The 15,435-nt window shown below is 48.8% G+C and overlaps 1 protein-coding gene across 3 annotated transcripts in view; it reads left to right on the top strand.

Moving 5' to 3' along the window:
- LOC106613293 (rho guanine nucleotide exchange factor 26) overlaps window positions 1-15,435 on the top strand; it is an 84,135-nt gene that overhangs the window by 3,147 nt on the left and 65,553 nt on the right. For 2 of the 3 annotated variants that reach the window (XM_045724840.1, XM_045724841.1), the window contains exons 2-4: window positions 1,524-2,881; window positions 3,537-3,588; window positions 5,713-5,852. In XM_045724840.1, the coding sequence (XP_045580796.1) occupies window positions 1,634-2,881; window positions 3,537-3,588; window positions 5,713-5,852 (1,440 nt within the window). In that variant the 5' untranslated portion in view covers window positions 1,524-1,633. The remainder of the gene's footprint in view (window positions 1-1,523; window positions 2,882-3,536; window positions 3,589-5,712; window positions 5,853-15,435) is intronic. The other variant, XM_014215381.2, reaches the window with a different exon arrangement.

Raw genomic sequence — 15,435 nt, 5'->3', positions numbered from 1 at the left:
ACTGCAGGGAGAAGGCAGAGTGACTGAGAACTGCTAGGGAGAAGGCAGAGTGACTGAGAACTGTAGGGAGAAGGCAGAGTGACTGAGAACTGTAGGGAGAAGGCAGAGTGACTGAGAACTGTAGGGAGAAGGCAGAGTGACTGAGAACTGCAGGGAGAAGGCAGAGTGACTGAGAACTGTAGGGAGAAGGCAGAGTGACTGAGAACTGTAGGGAGAAGGCAGAGTGACTGAGAACTGCAGGGAGAAGGCAGAGTGACTGAGAACTGTAGGGAGAAGGCAGAGTGACTGAGAACTGTAGGGAGAAGGCAGAGTGACTGAGAACTGTAGGGAGAAGGCAGAGTGACTGAGAACTGCAGGGAGAAGGCAGAGTGACTGAGAACTGTAGGGAGAAGGCAGAGTGACTCAGAACTGTAGGGAGAAGGCAGAGTGACTGAGAACTGCAGGGAGAAGGCAGAGTGACTGAGAACTGTAGGGAGAAGGCAGAGTGACTGAGAACTGTAGGGAGAAGGCAGAGTGACTGAGAACTGTAGGGAGAAGGCAGAGTGACTGAGAACTGTAGGGAGAAGGCAGAGTGACTGAGAACTGCAGGGAGAAGGCAGAGTGACTGAGAACTGTAGGGAGAAGGCAGAGTGACTGAGAACTGTAGGGAGAAGGCAGAGTGACTGAGAACTGTAGGGAGAAGGCAGAGTGACTGAGAACTGTAGGGAGAAGGCAGAGTGACTGAGAACTGTAGGGAGAAGGCAGAGTGACTGAGAACTGTAGGGAGAAGGCAGAGTGACTGAGAACTGTAGGGAGAAGGCAGAGTGACTGAGAACTGTAGGGAGAAGGCAGAGTGACTGAGAACTGCAGGGAGAAGGCAGAGTGACTGAGAACTGTAGGGAGAAGGCAGAGTGACTGAGAACTGCAGGGAGAAGGCAGAGTGACTGAGAACTGCAGGGAGAAGGCAGAGTGACTGAGAACTGTAGGGAGAAGGCAGAGTGACTGAGAACTGCAGGGAGAAGGCAGAGTGACTGAGAACTGCAGGGAGAAGGCAGAGTGACTGAGAACTGTAGGGAGAAGGCAGAGTGACTGAGAACTGTAGGGAGAAGGCAGAGTGACTGAGAACTGCAGGGAGAAGGCAGAGTGACTGAGAACTGCAGGGAGAAGGCAGAGTGACTGAGAACTGCAGGGAGAAGGCAGAGTGACTGAGAACTGCAGGGAGAAGGCAGAGTGACTGAGAACTGCACGGAGAAGGCAGAGTGACTGAGAACTGCAGGGAGAAGGCAGAGTGACTGAGAACTGCAGGGAGAAGGCAGAGTGACTGAGAACTGCAGGGAGAAGGCAGAGTGACTGAGAACTGTAGGGAGAAGGCAGAGTGACTGAGAACTGTAGGGAGAAGGCAGAGTGACTGAGAACTGCAGGGAGAAGGCAGAATGGCCAAACTCGTGACCTCACAGACAGCCCTAACCAATGAATAATAAGGACTTACTCTGCTCCCCCTCTTGCTTTGTTTTTGATTGATCTCTCTCTGTGTTTACATCCAGGCATTATTGCAGTTCTCTGTGGGGTTGGGATGTTTGCACAGTGACCAGTCGTGTCAGACGAGACTCCAGCTCCGCAGTGAGAAACAAAAGACAATCGTGATTGATGCGCCATGGAGGGCGGGAACGAAGTGGATCTGTCCAACAATAACATCAGCCCGCTGTGGAAGCGGCACTCAGCCAATCACACTGGCCCCAGCCAGCCAAAGGCCCGGCCCCTCAGCTACCAGATAGACAGACTCCACATGACTGACTTCCCCGTAGAGGACAGTAAGTGCAGCTTTACCCTGAGCCAGCCTGCAGAGACACTGGTGGCTACGCCGGGAGGAGGGACGGTCATTCTGAAGCACGTTCTCAACCAACCCACCAGGAGAACACGGGTTGTCAGGAGTATTAGCATTGGACATCTGGCCAAAGGACGTTTCTCTCTGTCCAAGTTCAAGTCGGAGGACAAGTTTTCGTCATTGGACAATAAGGCGTACCATGGTGGGAGTGTTGGTAAAATCGCTAACAAGGAGAAGGTGTGGTCAGACAAGCGGCCACGGGATGCCCTGAAGCGACTCTCCAGCCCGTTCACCCTCACCTCTCACAGAGACCAGATAGTATTTGGAACAAGTTCCTCACTGCCGGACCCTGCCTCCTCCAATCACCCCTCTCCCCCTGCCACCCCCAATAACAACCACCACCACAACCAGACCCCCCCTTCTTCCTACCACCCCTTAACCCCTGTCCCCTCTCCCCCTAACCCCAGCCCCTCTCCCCCTAACCCCAGCCCTTCTCCCCCTAGTCTCCACACCCCTACCCCATCTCACAGCTCCACCTGCAGTATCTCCTCCCTCACCTCCACCTCCACCCCTTCTGACCCCCCCACACCCCGCAGCCCCTCCCCTGCTGACATGTCTTCCCCCTCCCTCTCTCCTCCTCCCTCCATTGTCCTCAGCACCCACAGTGCAGCTGCCCTGAAGATGGGCACACAGCAGCTGATCCCCAAAGGGCTGGCGTCCCTGAGCAAGGCCTCTCCTGCTGGGGTACAGAGCCAGGGTCTGCTGGGCCTGGATCCTACCAAGCGGGCCCTACGAGCACTCAGTATGGTGGAGACTGGAACATTCTTCTCCACGGACGGAGGGGGAGAGGGGACAGACCAGGATGAGAGCCCTGGGAGTCTGAAGAGAGGGTTGAGGTCTACCTCGTACAGGAGAGCAGTGGTGAGTGGAGTGGAAATGGAAGTACCGTCTGTAGACCCCAAATCTCACCGCCTATCCCAACCTGTAGACCCCAAGTCTCATTGTCTGTCTCAGTCTGTACTCAAAGGACTACAGGAAGTCAAGGAGACACCTACCAGCCCTGGGAAGAAGAACAAGGTAGGAACAGATGTATTATTTTCCAGGAAATTGTCATGATACCGTTCTCTCCTTGCTTTGCCCCATGTACCTGGATATTACTGTCTGTTACCTTGCAGTTACACTGTACAGTTTACTACAGTTTACTACAGTTTACCACAGTTTACTACCACCCATCTGCCTGATGGATTCATGTTTGATTAACTGCTCTCCTGAAGTTCACGTCAGGACCAAAGTCCACAGCTAGCTTGACTTTGGAACATTGTCGGGAGGAGCTTGTGTTGAAGTCAGGCTAATGATTGCAACACACACACAAACACACACACACTCCAGTCCACTGCTCTTTAATTAGGCGGGGTCAGGTTGACAGGTCAGTGCAGAGGTCAGGGGTCAACAGCAGGTGACAGGGGACCTTCTACCACCCGTCATTTAGAATGTGACAGGTGTGTGTGGAGACGGGTGGACGTTGTTAAGGTAACCAACGTGGTACAATAATGTCATTCATAACCAGATTTGGCTAATAAAGCATCATTTAGGATATTGTGATGACTATGCTCACAATAACTGATCTAGTGACGGTCTTATTTCTCAGTTCATAATGGTAATATAAGTCTGGGTCAGGGAGAGCTGATCCTAGGCCTGTTGTTAATAGTTGAAATGTCTTCTCGTCTCTCAGAGACCTGATAAGAAGCCAGGACTGGTCACACAGAGGACTTTTGACAGGGAAGGTGAGTGTCTCTGTGTCCATCGTGGATATCAACTCCTCATCACTGTCATGTTCTATCCACATGTTTAAGGTCTTGTCCTCAATGGGGACTGTTCTATTGTGATGCGCCCTCAACCTGTCTGTCTGTCTGTCTGTCTGTCTGTCTGTCTGTCTGTCTGTCTGTCTGTCTGTCTGTCTGTCTGTCTGTCTGTCTGTCTGTCTGTGGTGTGATCCACCCTCAACTTGTCTGTCTGTCTGTGGTGTGATTCAACCTGTCTGTGGTTTGATCCAACCTGTCTGTCTCTGTGGTTTGATCCAACCTGTCTGTCTCTCTGTGGTGTGACCCAACCTGTCTGTCTCTCTGTGGTTTGATCCAACCTGTCTGTCTCTCTGTGGTGTGATCCAACCTGTCTGTCTCTCTGTGGTGTGACCCAACCTGTCTGTCTCTCTGTGGTGTGATCCAACCTGTCTGTCTCTCTGTGGTGTGATCCAACCTGTCTGTCTCTCTGTGGTGTGACCCAACCTGTCTGTCTCTCTGTGGTGTGATCCAACCTGTCTGTCTCTCTGTGGTGTGATCCAACCTGTCTGTCTCTCTGTGGTGTGATCCAACCTGTCTGTCTCTCTGTGGTGTGACCCAACCTGTCTGTCTCTCTGTGGTGTGATCCAACCTGTCTGTCTGTCTGTGGTGTGATCCAACCTGTCTGTCTCTCTGTGGTGTGATCCAACCTGTCTGTCTCTCTGTGGTGTGATCCAACCTGTCTGTCTCTCTGTGGTGTGATCCAACCTGTCTGTCTCTCTGTGGTGTGATCCAACCTGTCTGTCTCTCTGTGGTGTGATCCAACCTGTCTGTCTCTCTGTGGTGTGATCCAACCTGTCTGTCTCTCTGTGGTGTGATCCAACCTGTCTGTCTCTCTGTGGTTTGATCCAACCTGTCTGTCTCTCTGTGGTTTGATCCAACCTGTCTGTCTCTCTGTGGTTTGATCCAACCTGTCTGTCTCTCTGTGGTGTGATCCAACCTGTCTGTCTCTCTGTGGTGTGATCCAACCTGTCTGTCTCTCTGTGGTTTGATCCAACCTGTCTGTCTCTCTGTGGTGTGATCCAACCTGTCTGTCTCTCTGTGGTTTGATCCAACCTGTCTGTCTCTCTGTGGTTTGATCCAACCTGTCTGTCTCTCTGTGGTGTGATCCAACCTGTCTGTCTCTCTGTGGTGTGATCCAACCTGTCTGTCTCTCTGTGGTGTGATCCAACCTGTCTGTCTCTCTGTGGTGTGATCCAACCTGTCTGTCTCTCTGTGGTGTGATCCAACCTGTCTGTCTCTCTGTGGTGTGATCCAACCTGTCTGTCTCTCTGTGGTGTGATCCAACCTGTCTGTCTCTCTGTGGTGTGATCCAACCTGTCTGTCTCTCTGTGGTGTGATCCAACCTGTCTGTCTCTCTGTGGTGTGATCCAACCTGTCTGTCTCTCTGTGGTGTGATCCAACCTGTCTGTCTCTCTGTGGTGTGATCCAACCTGTCTGTCTCTCTGTGGTGTGATCCAACCTGTCTGTCTCTCTGTGGTTTGATCCAACCTGTCTGTCTCTCTGTGGTTTGATCCAACCTGTCTGTCTCTCTGTGGTTTGATCCAACCTGTCTGTCTCTCTGTGGTGTGATCCAACCTGTCTGTCTCTCTGTGGTGTGATCCAACCTGTCTGTCTCTCTGTGGTTTGATCCAACCTGTCTGTCTCTCTGTGGTGTGATCCAACCTGTCTGTCTCTCTGTGGTTTGATCCAACCTGTCTGTCTCTCTGTGGTTTGATCCAACCTGTCTGTCTCTCTGTGGTGTGATCCAACCTGTCTGTCTCTCTGTGGTGTGATCCAACCTGTCTGTCTCTCTGTGGTGTGATCCAACCTGTCTGTCTCTCTGTGGTGTGATCCAACCTGTCTGTCTCTCTGTGGTGTGATCCAACCTGTCTGTCTCTCTGTGGTGTGATCCAACCTGTCTGTCTCTCTGTGGTGTGATCCAACCTGTCTGTCTCTCTGTGGTGTGATCCAACCTGTCTGTCTCTCTGTGGTGTGATCCAACCTGTCTGTCTCTCTGTGGTTTGATCCAACCTGTCTGTCTCTCTGTGGTGTGATCCAACCTGTCTGTCTCTCTGTGGTTTGATCCAGAGGAGGAACTGTATCAGAACTACCAGGAGAAAGCTCTTCACAATGACTCTGATGAGGACCAGTCCAGAGAGCCCAAACCTGACGACGGCATCGTGGTGCAGTACAGACCCATACGCACCTCCTGGAGCCAACTCAGTGTGGTGAGACACACATTCACACACACACACATTCACACACACACAGACACAGTGGTGCGGTGCCTGTCTGCACATACAGTACAGAGACACACAGTGTCTGGTTGGGAGATGGAATGCCAGTGCTGGCCAGGATGTTGTCCCATCTGATCTGGCTGCAGTCCTTACACTGTGTCTCTGTCTGTCTCTGCCTGTCTCTCTCTGTCTGCCTGTCTGTCTCTGCCTGTCTGTCTGCCTGTCTGTCTGTGGGGGGGGCGAGAGAGAGAAAATACAAAGATGGGACGAGAAAGAAGGAAAATGGGGGGAGGGGGAGAGAGGAGTGAAGGGGAGGGGGAGAGAGGAGTGAAGGGGGAGAGCGGGGAAGGGGGAGGGGAGAGAGGAGTGAAGGGGGAGGGGAGAGAGGAGTGAAGGGGGAGAGCGGGGAAGGGGAGGGGGAGAGAGGAGTGAAGGGGGAGGGGGAGAGAGGAGTGAAGGGGGAGAGCGGGGAAGGGGAGGGGGAGAGAGGAGTGAAGGGGGAGGGGGAGAGAGGAGTGAAGGGGGAGAGCGGGGAAGGGGGAGGGGGAGAGAGGGGGGAGGGGGAGAGAGGAGTGAAGGGGGAGGGGGAGAGAGGAGTGAAGGGGGAGGGGGAGAGAGCAGGGAGATCTGGGCCAGCAGACTAAGAGCACCAGCCGGCACGGCGCCAGCCTGCTGGTAATCACCAGGGAGTCTTCTCAATGGAAGAATGTGAAATATGTTTCCCCTAGAGAGCAGCGTGGCCACTCCGATTATGACATCATGTAATGCAGTGTGGGCCCAGGATGGTAGGATGGAGGGAGGGAGAGAACGGAGGAGGGAGGCAGGGCTGTTTTCCCACTTAGGTGTTGATGTTTACTCTTATCTGGAGCTGCTTAAGATGGTATGTCAGGGAGACGGAGGGAGGGAGAGAGATATGCACAGATACACATGGAGACAGATACTTTTAGAGGGGAGGAGCAGGACATGGAAGGAAATTAAACTGACGAGAGAGATAGAGATGTTACCGGAGAACCCTTGTTTCTGATGTTGCTCTGCAGACAGTAGAGGACACTTAGTTCTGATAGAGATATTCACACTTATCCAGTTGTTTCCAGCGTGTAGAAAAGAGAGGAGGGGAGGTAAAGGAGGATAAAGAGGTAGACAATACCACTAATCTGTCCCTATCCTGTCCTGTCCCTGTCCCTGTCCCTGTCCTGTCCCTGGCCTGGCCTGTCCTGTCCTGTCCTACTATAAAAACGCTACGGCTGTAGTGGTTTATAGTAGTTAGATGTTCACACTGTGAACAGGGAAGGCTGTAGTGGTTTATAGTAGTTAGATGTTCACACTGTGAACAGGGAAGGCTGTAGTGGTTTATGGTAGTTAGATGTTTACACTGTGAACAGGGAAGGCTGTAGTTGTTTATAGTAGTTAGATGTTCACACTGTGAACAGGGAAGGCTGTAGTGGTTTATAGTAGTTAGATGTTCACACTGTGAACAGGGAAGGCTGTAGTGGTTTATAGTAGTTAGATGTTCACACTGTGAACAGGGAAGGCTGTAGTGGTTTATAGTAGTTAGATGTTTACACTGTGAACAGGGAAGGCTGTAGTGGTTTATGGTAGTTAGATGTTCACACTGTGAACAGGGAAGGCTGTAGTGGTTTATAGTAGTTAGATGTTTCCACTGTGAACAGGGAAGGCTGTAGTGGTTTATGGTAGTTAGATGTTCACACTGTGAACAGGGAAGGCTGTAGTGGTTTATAGTAGTTAGATGTTTACACTGTGAACAGGGAAGGCTGTAGTGGTTTATGGTAGTTAGATGTTCACACTGTGAACAGGGAAGGCTGTAGTGGTTTATAGTAGTTAGATGTTTCCACTGTGAACAGGGAAGGCTGTAGTGGTTTATGGTAGTTAGATGTTCACACTGTGAACAGGGAAGGCTGTAGTGGTTTATAGTAGTTAGATGTTCACACTGTGAACAGGGAAGGCTGTAGTGGTTTATAGTAGTTAGATGTTTACACTGTGAACAGGGAAGGCTGTAGTGGTTTATAGTAGTTAGATGTTCACACTGTGAACAGGGAAGGCTGTAGTGGTTTATAGTAGTTAGATGTTTACACTGTGAACAGGGAAGGCTGTAGTGGTTTATAGTAGTTAGATGTTCACACTGTGAACAGGGAAGGCTGTAGTGGTTTATAGTAGTTAGATGTTCACACTGTGAACAGGGAAGGCTGTAGTGGTTTATAGTAGTTAGATGTTCACACTGTGAACAGGGAAGGCTGTAGTGGTTTATAGTAGTTAGATGTTCACACTGTGAACAGGGAAGGCTGTAGTGGTTTATAGTAGTTAGATGTTCACACTGTGAACAGGGAAGGCTGTAGTGGTTTATAGTAGTTAGATGTTCACACTGTGAACAGGGAAGGCTGTAGTGGTTTATAGTAGTTAGATGTTTAGCTGTTTCCACTGTGAACAGGGAAGGCTGTAGTGGTTTATAGTACTAGATAGCTAACTAGATACTAAATTAACTTCTTAAGGTATAAGGGGCAGTATTTTCACGGCCGAATGGAAAAACATACCCAAATTAAACTGGTTACTACTCTGGCTCAGAAACTAGAATATGCATATTATTAGTAGATGTGGATAGAAAACACTCTGAAGTTTCTAAAACTATTTGAATGGTGTCTCTGAGTATAACAGAACTCATATGGCAGGCAAAAACCTGAGAAAAACCCAACCAGGAAGTGGAAAGTTTGAGAATTGTAGTTCTTCTTTTGGATCTCTATCGAAACTACAGTTTCTGTGGGGTCACGTTGCACTTCCTAAGGCTTCCATTGGCTGTCAAAAGCCTTCAGAAAGTTCTTAAGGCATTCTCCTGTTACTGGGCAGATAATAGGAGCTCAGTCACTGAGTGGACTGCCTGAGGACAAAGGGATTGGATATGCGCGGTCCCGCGAGCACGCTGTTCCTTCTTTTTCTCCTTGAATGAATATGCTATTATCCGGTTGGAATATTATCACAATTTTACATAAAAATACCATAAAGATTGATTTTAAACAATGTTTGACATGCTTCTAAGTACGGTAATGGAACATTTTGACTTTCGTCTCTGGTACCGCGCTCGCGCGTTATGCCATTGGATAGTGCTCTGAACGCACGAACATAACGGAGGTATTTGGACGTAAATATGGATTATTTCGAACCAAAACAACATTTCTTGTGGAAGTAGCAGTCTTGGGAGTGCATTCTGACGAAGGTCAGCAAAGGTAAGAGAATATTTATAATACTAATTCTGAGTTTAGGTGACCCCGAACTTGGCGGGTGTCTGTATAGCTTGCTGTGATGGCGAGCTATGTACTCAGAATATTGAAAAATGTGCTTTCTCCGTAAAGCTATTTTAAAATCTGACACAGAGGTTGCATCCAGGAGTAGTCAATCTATAATTCTTTAAATAATTGTTCTATATTTTGTCAAAGTTTATGATGAATATTTATGTAAATTGATGTGCACATTCACCGGTGGTTTTGGTGGGAATACGTTTTCTGAACATCACGCGCCAATGTAAAATGCTGTTTTTGGATATAAATATGAACTTTATCGAACAAAACATACATGTATTGTGTAACATGATGTCCTAGGAGTGTCATCTGATGAAGATCGTCAAAGGTTAGTGCTTCATTTAGCTGTGTTTTGGTTTTTTGTGACATATATCCTTGCTTAGAAAATGGCTGTGTGGTTATTTTTGTCTATGTACTCTCCTAACATAATCTAATGTTTTGCTTTCGCTGTAAAGCCTTTTTGAAACGGGACAATGTGGTTACATTAAGGACAAGTGTATCTTTAAAATGGTGTAAAATAGTCGTATGTTTGAGAAATTTGAATTGTGAGATTTTTGTTGTTTTGAATTTGCCGCCCTGATATTTCACTGGCTGACGCTAGCGTCCCACGTAGCCCATAGAAGTTAACAAACCAAATGCAGAACTGCAGAGCATTTAGTACATTTTAGAAAGTTAACTTAATATTTATAAGATATCAACACCAGGTTTGTGGGTTCGATTCCCATGGGTGACAGGTACGAACTAATATGAAAATATATGTGCTCTAATATGAAAATATATGTCTCTCTGGATAAGAGCGTCTGCACAATAAAGTTACCAGTAACATCTGTAGGGTCAGACTATTATCTGTTTCCTGGAATCTCTAGTTTCCAGTAACATCTGTAGCGTAGGACTGTTCTCTGTTTCCTGGAAGTCTCTAGTTTCCAGTAACATCTGTAGGGTAGGACTGTTCTCTGTTTCCTGGAATCTCTAGTTTCCAGTAACATCTGTAGGGTAGGACTGTTCTCTGTTTCCTGGAATCTCTAGTTTCCAGTAACATCTGTAGGGTAGGACTGTTCTCTGTTTCCTGGAAGTCTCTAGTTTCCAGTAACATCTGTAGGGTAGGACTGTTCTCTGTTTCCTGGAAGTCTCTAGTTTCCAGTAACATCTGTAGGGTAGGACTGTTCTCTGTTTCCTGGAATCTCTAGTTTCCAGTAACATCTGTAGGGTAGGACTGTTCTCTGTTTCCTGGAAGTCTCTAGTTTCCAGTAATATCTGTAGGGTAGGACTGTTCTCTGTTTCCTGGAATCTCTAGTTTCCAGTAACATCTGTAGGGTAGGACTGTTCTCCGTTTCCTGGAAGTCTCTAGTTTCCAGTAACAGTAGGGACAGGAGGAAGTGGTATATCTAAGAGTGTTGACACCATACTCTTGGATGAGAGGTTTAACCCCCTCCCTGGTTAAGGATAGGACAGGGGAGGGATGCCTACAGCCAACCTCTTACCCCAAGCAATCCCTATTGACTGAAAAACGAGTTTCGGTTGTCACAGTTACGCCTGTCTCTCTGTGTTCTCAGGGAAACTACAAAAGCAGGGCGAAGTTCAGTTGCCGTGGCAGGAAGGTGTTTACTAGGACACTAAAGACATGCGAGTCCATAGATGCAGTAGATAAATAGAAGTTGATTGCCCTTAAAGGGAATTTGTCTTGCAAATTGAAACAAGCTTGGCAAGCTTTTGGCATGTGTGTGTGTGTGTGTGTGTGTGTGTGTGTGTGTGTGTGTGTGTGTGTGTGTGTGTGTGTGTGTGTGTGTGTGTGTGTGTTTTGAACATCTGCTGGCCCAGGAGGAGGTCGTTGAGGACACTGATATTGTCCCAACCTGTCAGCAACACAAAGATGACTCCTTTGTGTGTGTGTCCCAAGTGTGGATGTGTTTGCAAAGGTCTCCATTAGGGTTGTTACAATACCGGTATCGTGAAACTCAGAGGTTTCATGACAAGGACAAAACATGAAGCAGACTACATTTCCTGAAGAAAACAGTCCTGATGTCAGAAACAAACAGCCGCTGTTGTCACCCAGAAATATGTTTATTTTCCAAACTATATCACACTGTTACATACAGCAGGTTTTAAACAACCAAAGATTTAGACCCACTTTGTGTTTTCCTTTTTTCCATGGAAAATCAGGTATGGTAGTATCACCATGCTGGTATAGTGTCAACCCTAGTCTCTGGTTGCAAAGGTCTCCTTGGTAAATATCTTCATGGCTGGGACTAAGGAGCAGAGAGGGGTAAATATCATCATGGCTGGGACTAAGGAGCAGAGAGATTGGTAAATATCATCATGGCTGGGACTAAGGAGCAGAGAGATTGGTAAATATCATCATGGCTGGGACTAAGGAGCAGAGAGATTGGTAAATATCATCATGGCTGGGACTAAGGAGCAGAGAGATTGGTAAATATCATCATGGCTGGGACTAAGGAGCAGAGAGATTGGTAAATATCATCATGGCTGGGACTAAGGAGCAGAGAGATTGGTAAATATCATCATGGCTGGGACTAAGGAGCAGAGAGATTGGTAAATATCATCATGGCTGGGACTAAGGAGCAGAGAGATTGGTAAATATCATCATGGCTGGGACTAAGGAGCAGAGAGATTGGTAAATATCATCATGGCTGGGACTAAGGAGCAGAGAGATTGGTAAATATCATCATGGCTGGGACTAAGGAGCAGAGAGATTGGTAAATATCATCATGGCTGGGACTAAGGAGCAGAGAGATTGGTAAATATCATCATGGCTGGGACTAAGGAGCAGAGAGATTGGTAAATATCTTCATGGCTGGGACTAAGGAGCAGAGAGATTGGTAAATATCTTCATGGCTGGGACTAAGGAGCAGAGAGATTGGTAAATATCATCATGGCTGGGACTAAGGAGCAGAGAGATTGGTAAATATCATCATGGCTGGGACTAAGGAGCAGAGAGATTGGTAAATATCATCATGGCTGGGACTAAGGAGCAGAGAGATTGGTAAATATCATCATGGCTGGGACTAAGGAGCAGAGAGATTGGTAAATATCATCATGGCTGGGACTAAGGAGCAGAGAGATTGGTAAATATCATCATGGCTGGGACTAAGGAGCAGAGAGATTGGTAAATATCATCATGGCTGGGACTAAGGAGCAGAGAGATTGGTAAATATCATCATGGCTGGGACTAAGGAGCAGAGAGATTGGTAAATATCATCATGGCTGGGACTAAGGAGCAGAGAGATTGGTAAATATCATCATGGCTGGGACTAAGGAGCAGAGAGATCACTTCCTGTTATCAGTTGGAGTTGGACAGGAGTTTTAAGGTTGTTTGTATGGTGGCTGTATGGAGGAGTGGCATGGTGCTTGGGGACGATGATGGTGGCTGTATGGAGGAGTGGCATGGTGCTTGGGGACGATGATGGTGGCTGTATGGAGGAGTGGCAGATGATTGGTAAATATCATCATGGCTGGGACTAAGGAGCAGTGAGATTGGTAGACATCATCATGGCTGGGTAAGGAGGAGTGCATGGTGCTTGGGGACGATGATCATGGCTGTATGGAGGAGTGCATTGGTAAATATCATCATGGCTGGACGTAAGGAGGAGTAGATGGTGCTACATATGATCATGGCTGATAAGGAGGAGTGGCATGGTGCTTGGGGACGATGATGGTGGCTGTATGGAGGAGTGGCATGGTGCTTGGGGACGATGATGGTGGCTGTATGGAGGAGTGGCATGGTGCTTGGGGACGATGATGGTGGCTGTATGGAGGAGTGGCATGGTGCTTGGGGACGATGATGGTGGCTGTATGGAGGAGTGGCATGGTGCTTGGGGACGATGATGGTGGCTGTATGGAGGAGTGGCATGCTGCTTGGGGACGATGATGGTGGCTGTTTGGAGGAGTGGCATGGTGCTTGGGGACGATGATGGTGGCTGTTTGGAGGAGTGGCATGGTGCTTGGGGACGATGATGGTGGCTGTTTGGAGGAGTGGCATGGTGCTTGGGGACGATGATGGTGGCTGTATGGAGGAGTGGCATGGTGCTTGGGGACGATGATGGTGGCTGTTTGGAGGAGTGGCATGGTGCTTGGGGACGATGATGGTGGCTGTATGGAGGAGTGGCATGGTGCTTGGGGACGATGATGGTGGCTGTATGGAGGAGTGGCATGGTGCTTGGGGACGATGATGGTGGCTGTTTGGAGGAGTGGCATGGTGCTTGGGGACGATGATGGTGGCTGTATGGAGGAGTGGCATGGTGCTTGGGGACGATGATGGTGGCTGTATGGAGGAGTGGCATGGTGCTTGGGGACGATGATGGTGGCTGTATGGAGGAGTGGCATGGTGCTTGGGGACGATGATGGTGGCTGTTTGGAGGAGTGGCATGGTGCTTGGGGACGATGATGGTGGCTGTATGGAGGAGTGGCATGGTGCTTGGGGACGATGATGGTGGCTGTATGGAGGAGTGGCATGCTGCTTGGGGACGATGAAGGAGGACTGTGTGTTGTTAGGTATTAACAGGAAGTGCTCCAGGTAGCTCCTGTTTTATAGACTCCAAAGCCCGTAGCACGAGTGTATCTAATTTTCCATTGGCCTTCGTCCTGAAGCCCAAGAAGTTATCCTCAGTGTCCCTGGCCAGCGGAACCTTCCTCCTTCGTAGGTCCAGAAGAAGGGAGGCTCTGACTAACTCCCTGACTGTCACATTGTCACTGTTGAGCATGTTCAACAGATGATTCAGTCTGGTAGCAGTGTAAATCCACTCAACATTCTGGACACCTAAACACCCCTCTCTTTGGCTCAGGAAGACAACATCACGTGTGGTGTGTTGAAGCATAGACACTTTCTCACCTCTTGAACAGGTTTGTTATTCATTTCCCTCAGAACCTTCTGTGGGAGAGGCACATTGGCAGGCAGATGTTGAATCTTTACCAGGGTCACCTTTCTCACAGCTTCTAGCTTCATGACCACAGGCAGAGGGGAAACGTCAATCACATCAAGCGTGGTTGAATACTCATGGACAAGCTCCTCAATTTGTCGTCTCCCCTCCCCCACTCGCCAGCAACATTATGTAACCGATGTGAAATGGCTAGTTAGTTAGCGGTGGTGCGCGCTAATAGCGTTTCAATCGGTGACGTCACTCGCTCTGAGACCTGAAGTGGTTGTTCCCCTTGCGTTGCAAGGGCCGCGACTTTTGTGGCGCGATGGGTAACGATGCTTCGTGGGTGTCAGTTGTTGATGTGTGCAAGGGTCCCTGGTTCGAGCCCGGGTTGGGGCGAAGAGAGGGACGGAACCTACACTGTTACACTGATGCTGTTGACCCGGATCATTGGTTGCTGCGGAAAAGGAGGAGGTCAAAGGGGGGGTGAGTGTAACCGATGTGAAATGACTAGTTAGTTAGCGGTGGTGCGCGCTAATAGCGTTTCAATCAGTGACGTCACTCGCTCTGAGACTTGAAGTAGGGTTTCCCCTTGCATTGCAAGGGCCGTGGCTTTTGTGGCGCGATGGGTAACGATGCTTCGTGGGGTGTCAGTTGTTGATGTGTGCAAGGGTCCCTGGTTCGTGCCCAGGTTGGGGCGAAGAGAGGGACGGAACCTACACTGTTACAATTACACGTATGACCAGGGTTCTGGGGTATGCGCTGTTGGTCAGAATAATGATGTTGCAATTGGTATGCCAATTTCTCCCTGCATACCTTTCTCTGTTCTCTTTCGTGTTGAGTCCCACTGCTACAAGTGATGGTTGAATGGAATCCCGATTTATAACGCACAGCTGCTTCTTGATCCAGTCAGCGAGGGAGGTCACGGTCACCTCCGCTGGGCATTCCAAGATTGTAGGCAACTTTCTCAGGATCCGTACAACATCTTTCAGGAGTGGAGCACCAGAGGGTCTCCCGTTCCGATGTTCTGAGGAACAGATGGCTTTCCTGTAGAAAGTTCTATTCAGAATAGCCGCCACTCTATTCCATTTCCCTGGATCTCCGGAAGAGACAAAGATGGTTTTCTCCTGGAGAACTTTAGTGTCTAGGCTTTTTCTCCATGAGTCTGGAATTGTTTCCATTCATGTTGCGACAGTCGATGTTCATACTCAGAGAGAACTGGCCAGGTATCTCCGCCCACCAGATGAACCCGGGGGATGGGTCGTGAATGCTCCATTGCCGCTGGTAGATTCGGCCACTGAGTAGGGCTTGTCGATGTTTTTAGCATTGCGACAAGGCACATCTGGTCCTAAAAGTGTCCAAGAAATCATCTGACCTTTTACTGCGCTAACG

The sequence above is a fragment of the Salmo salar genome, chromosome ssa09, assembly GCF_905237065.1.
Source record: "Salmo salar chromosome ssa09, Ssal_v3.1, whole genome shotgun sequence".
NCBI lineage: Eukaryota > Metazoa > Chordata > Actinopteri > Salmoniformes > Salmonidae > Salmo > Salmo salar.
This window is presented reverse-complemented; position numbering and strand designations above follow the sequence as displayed.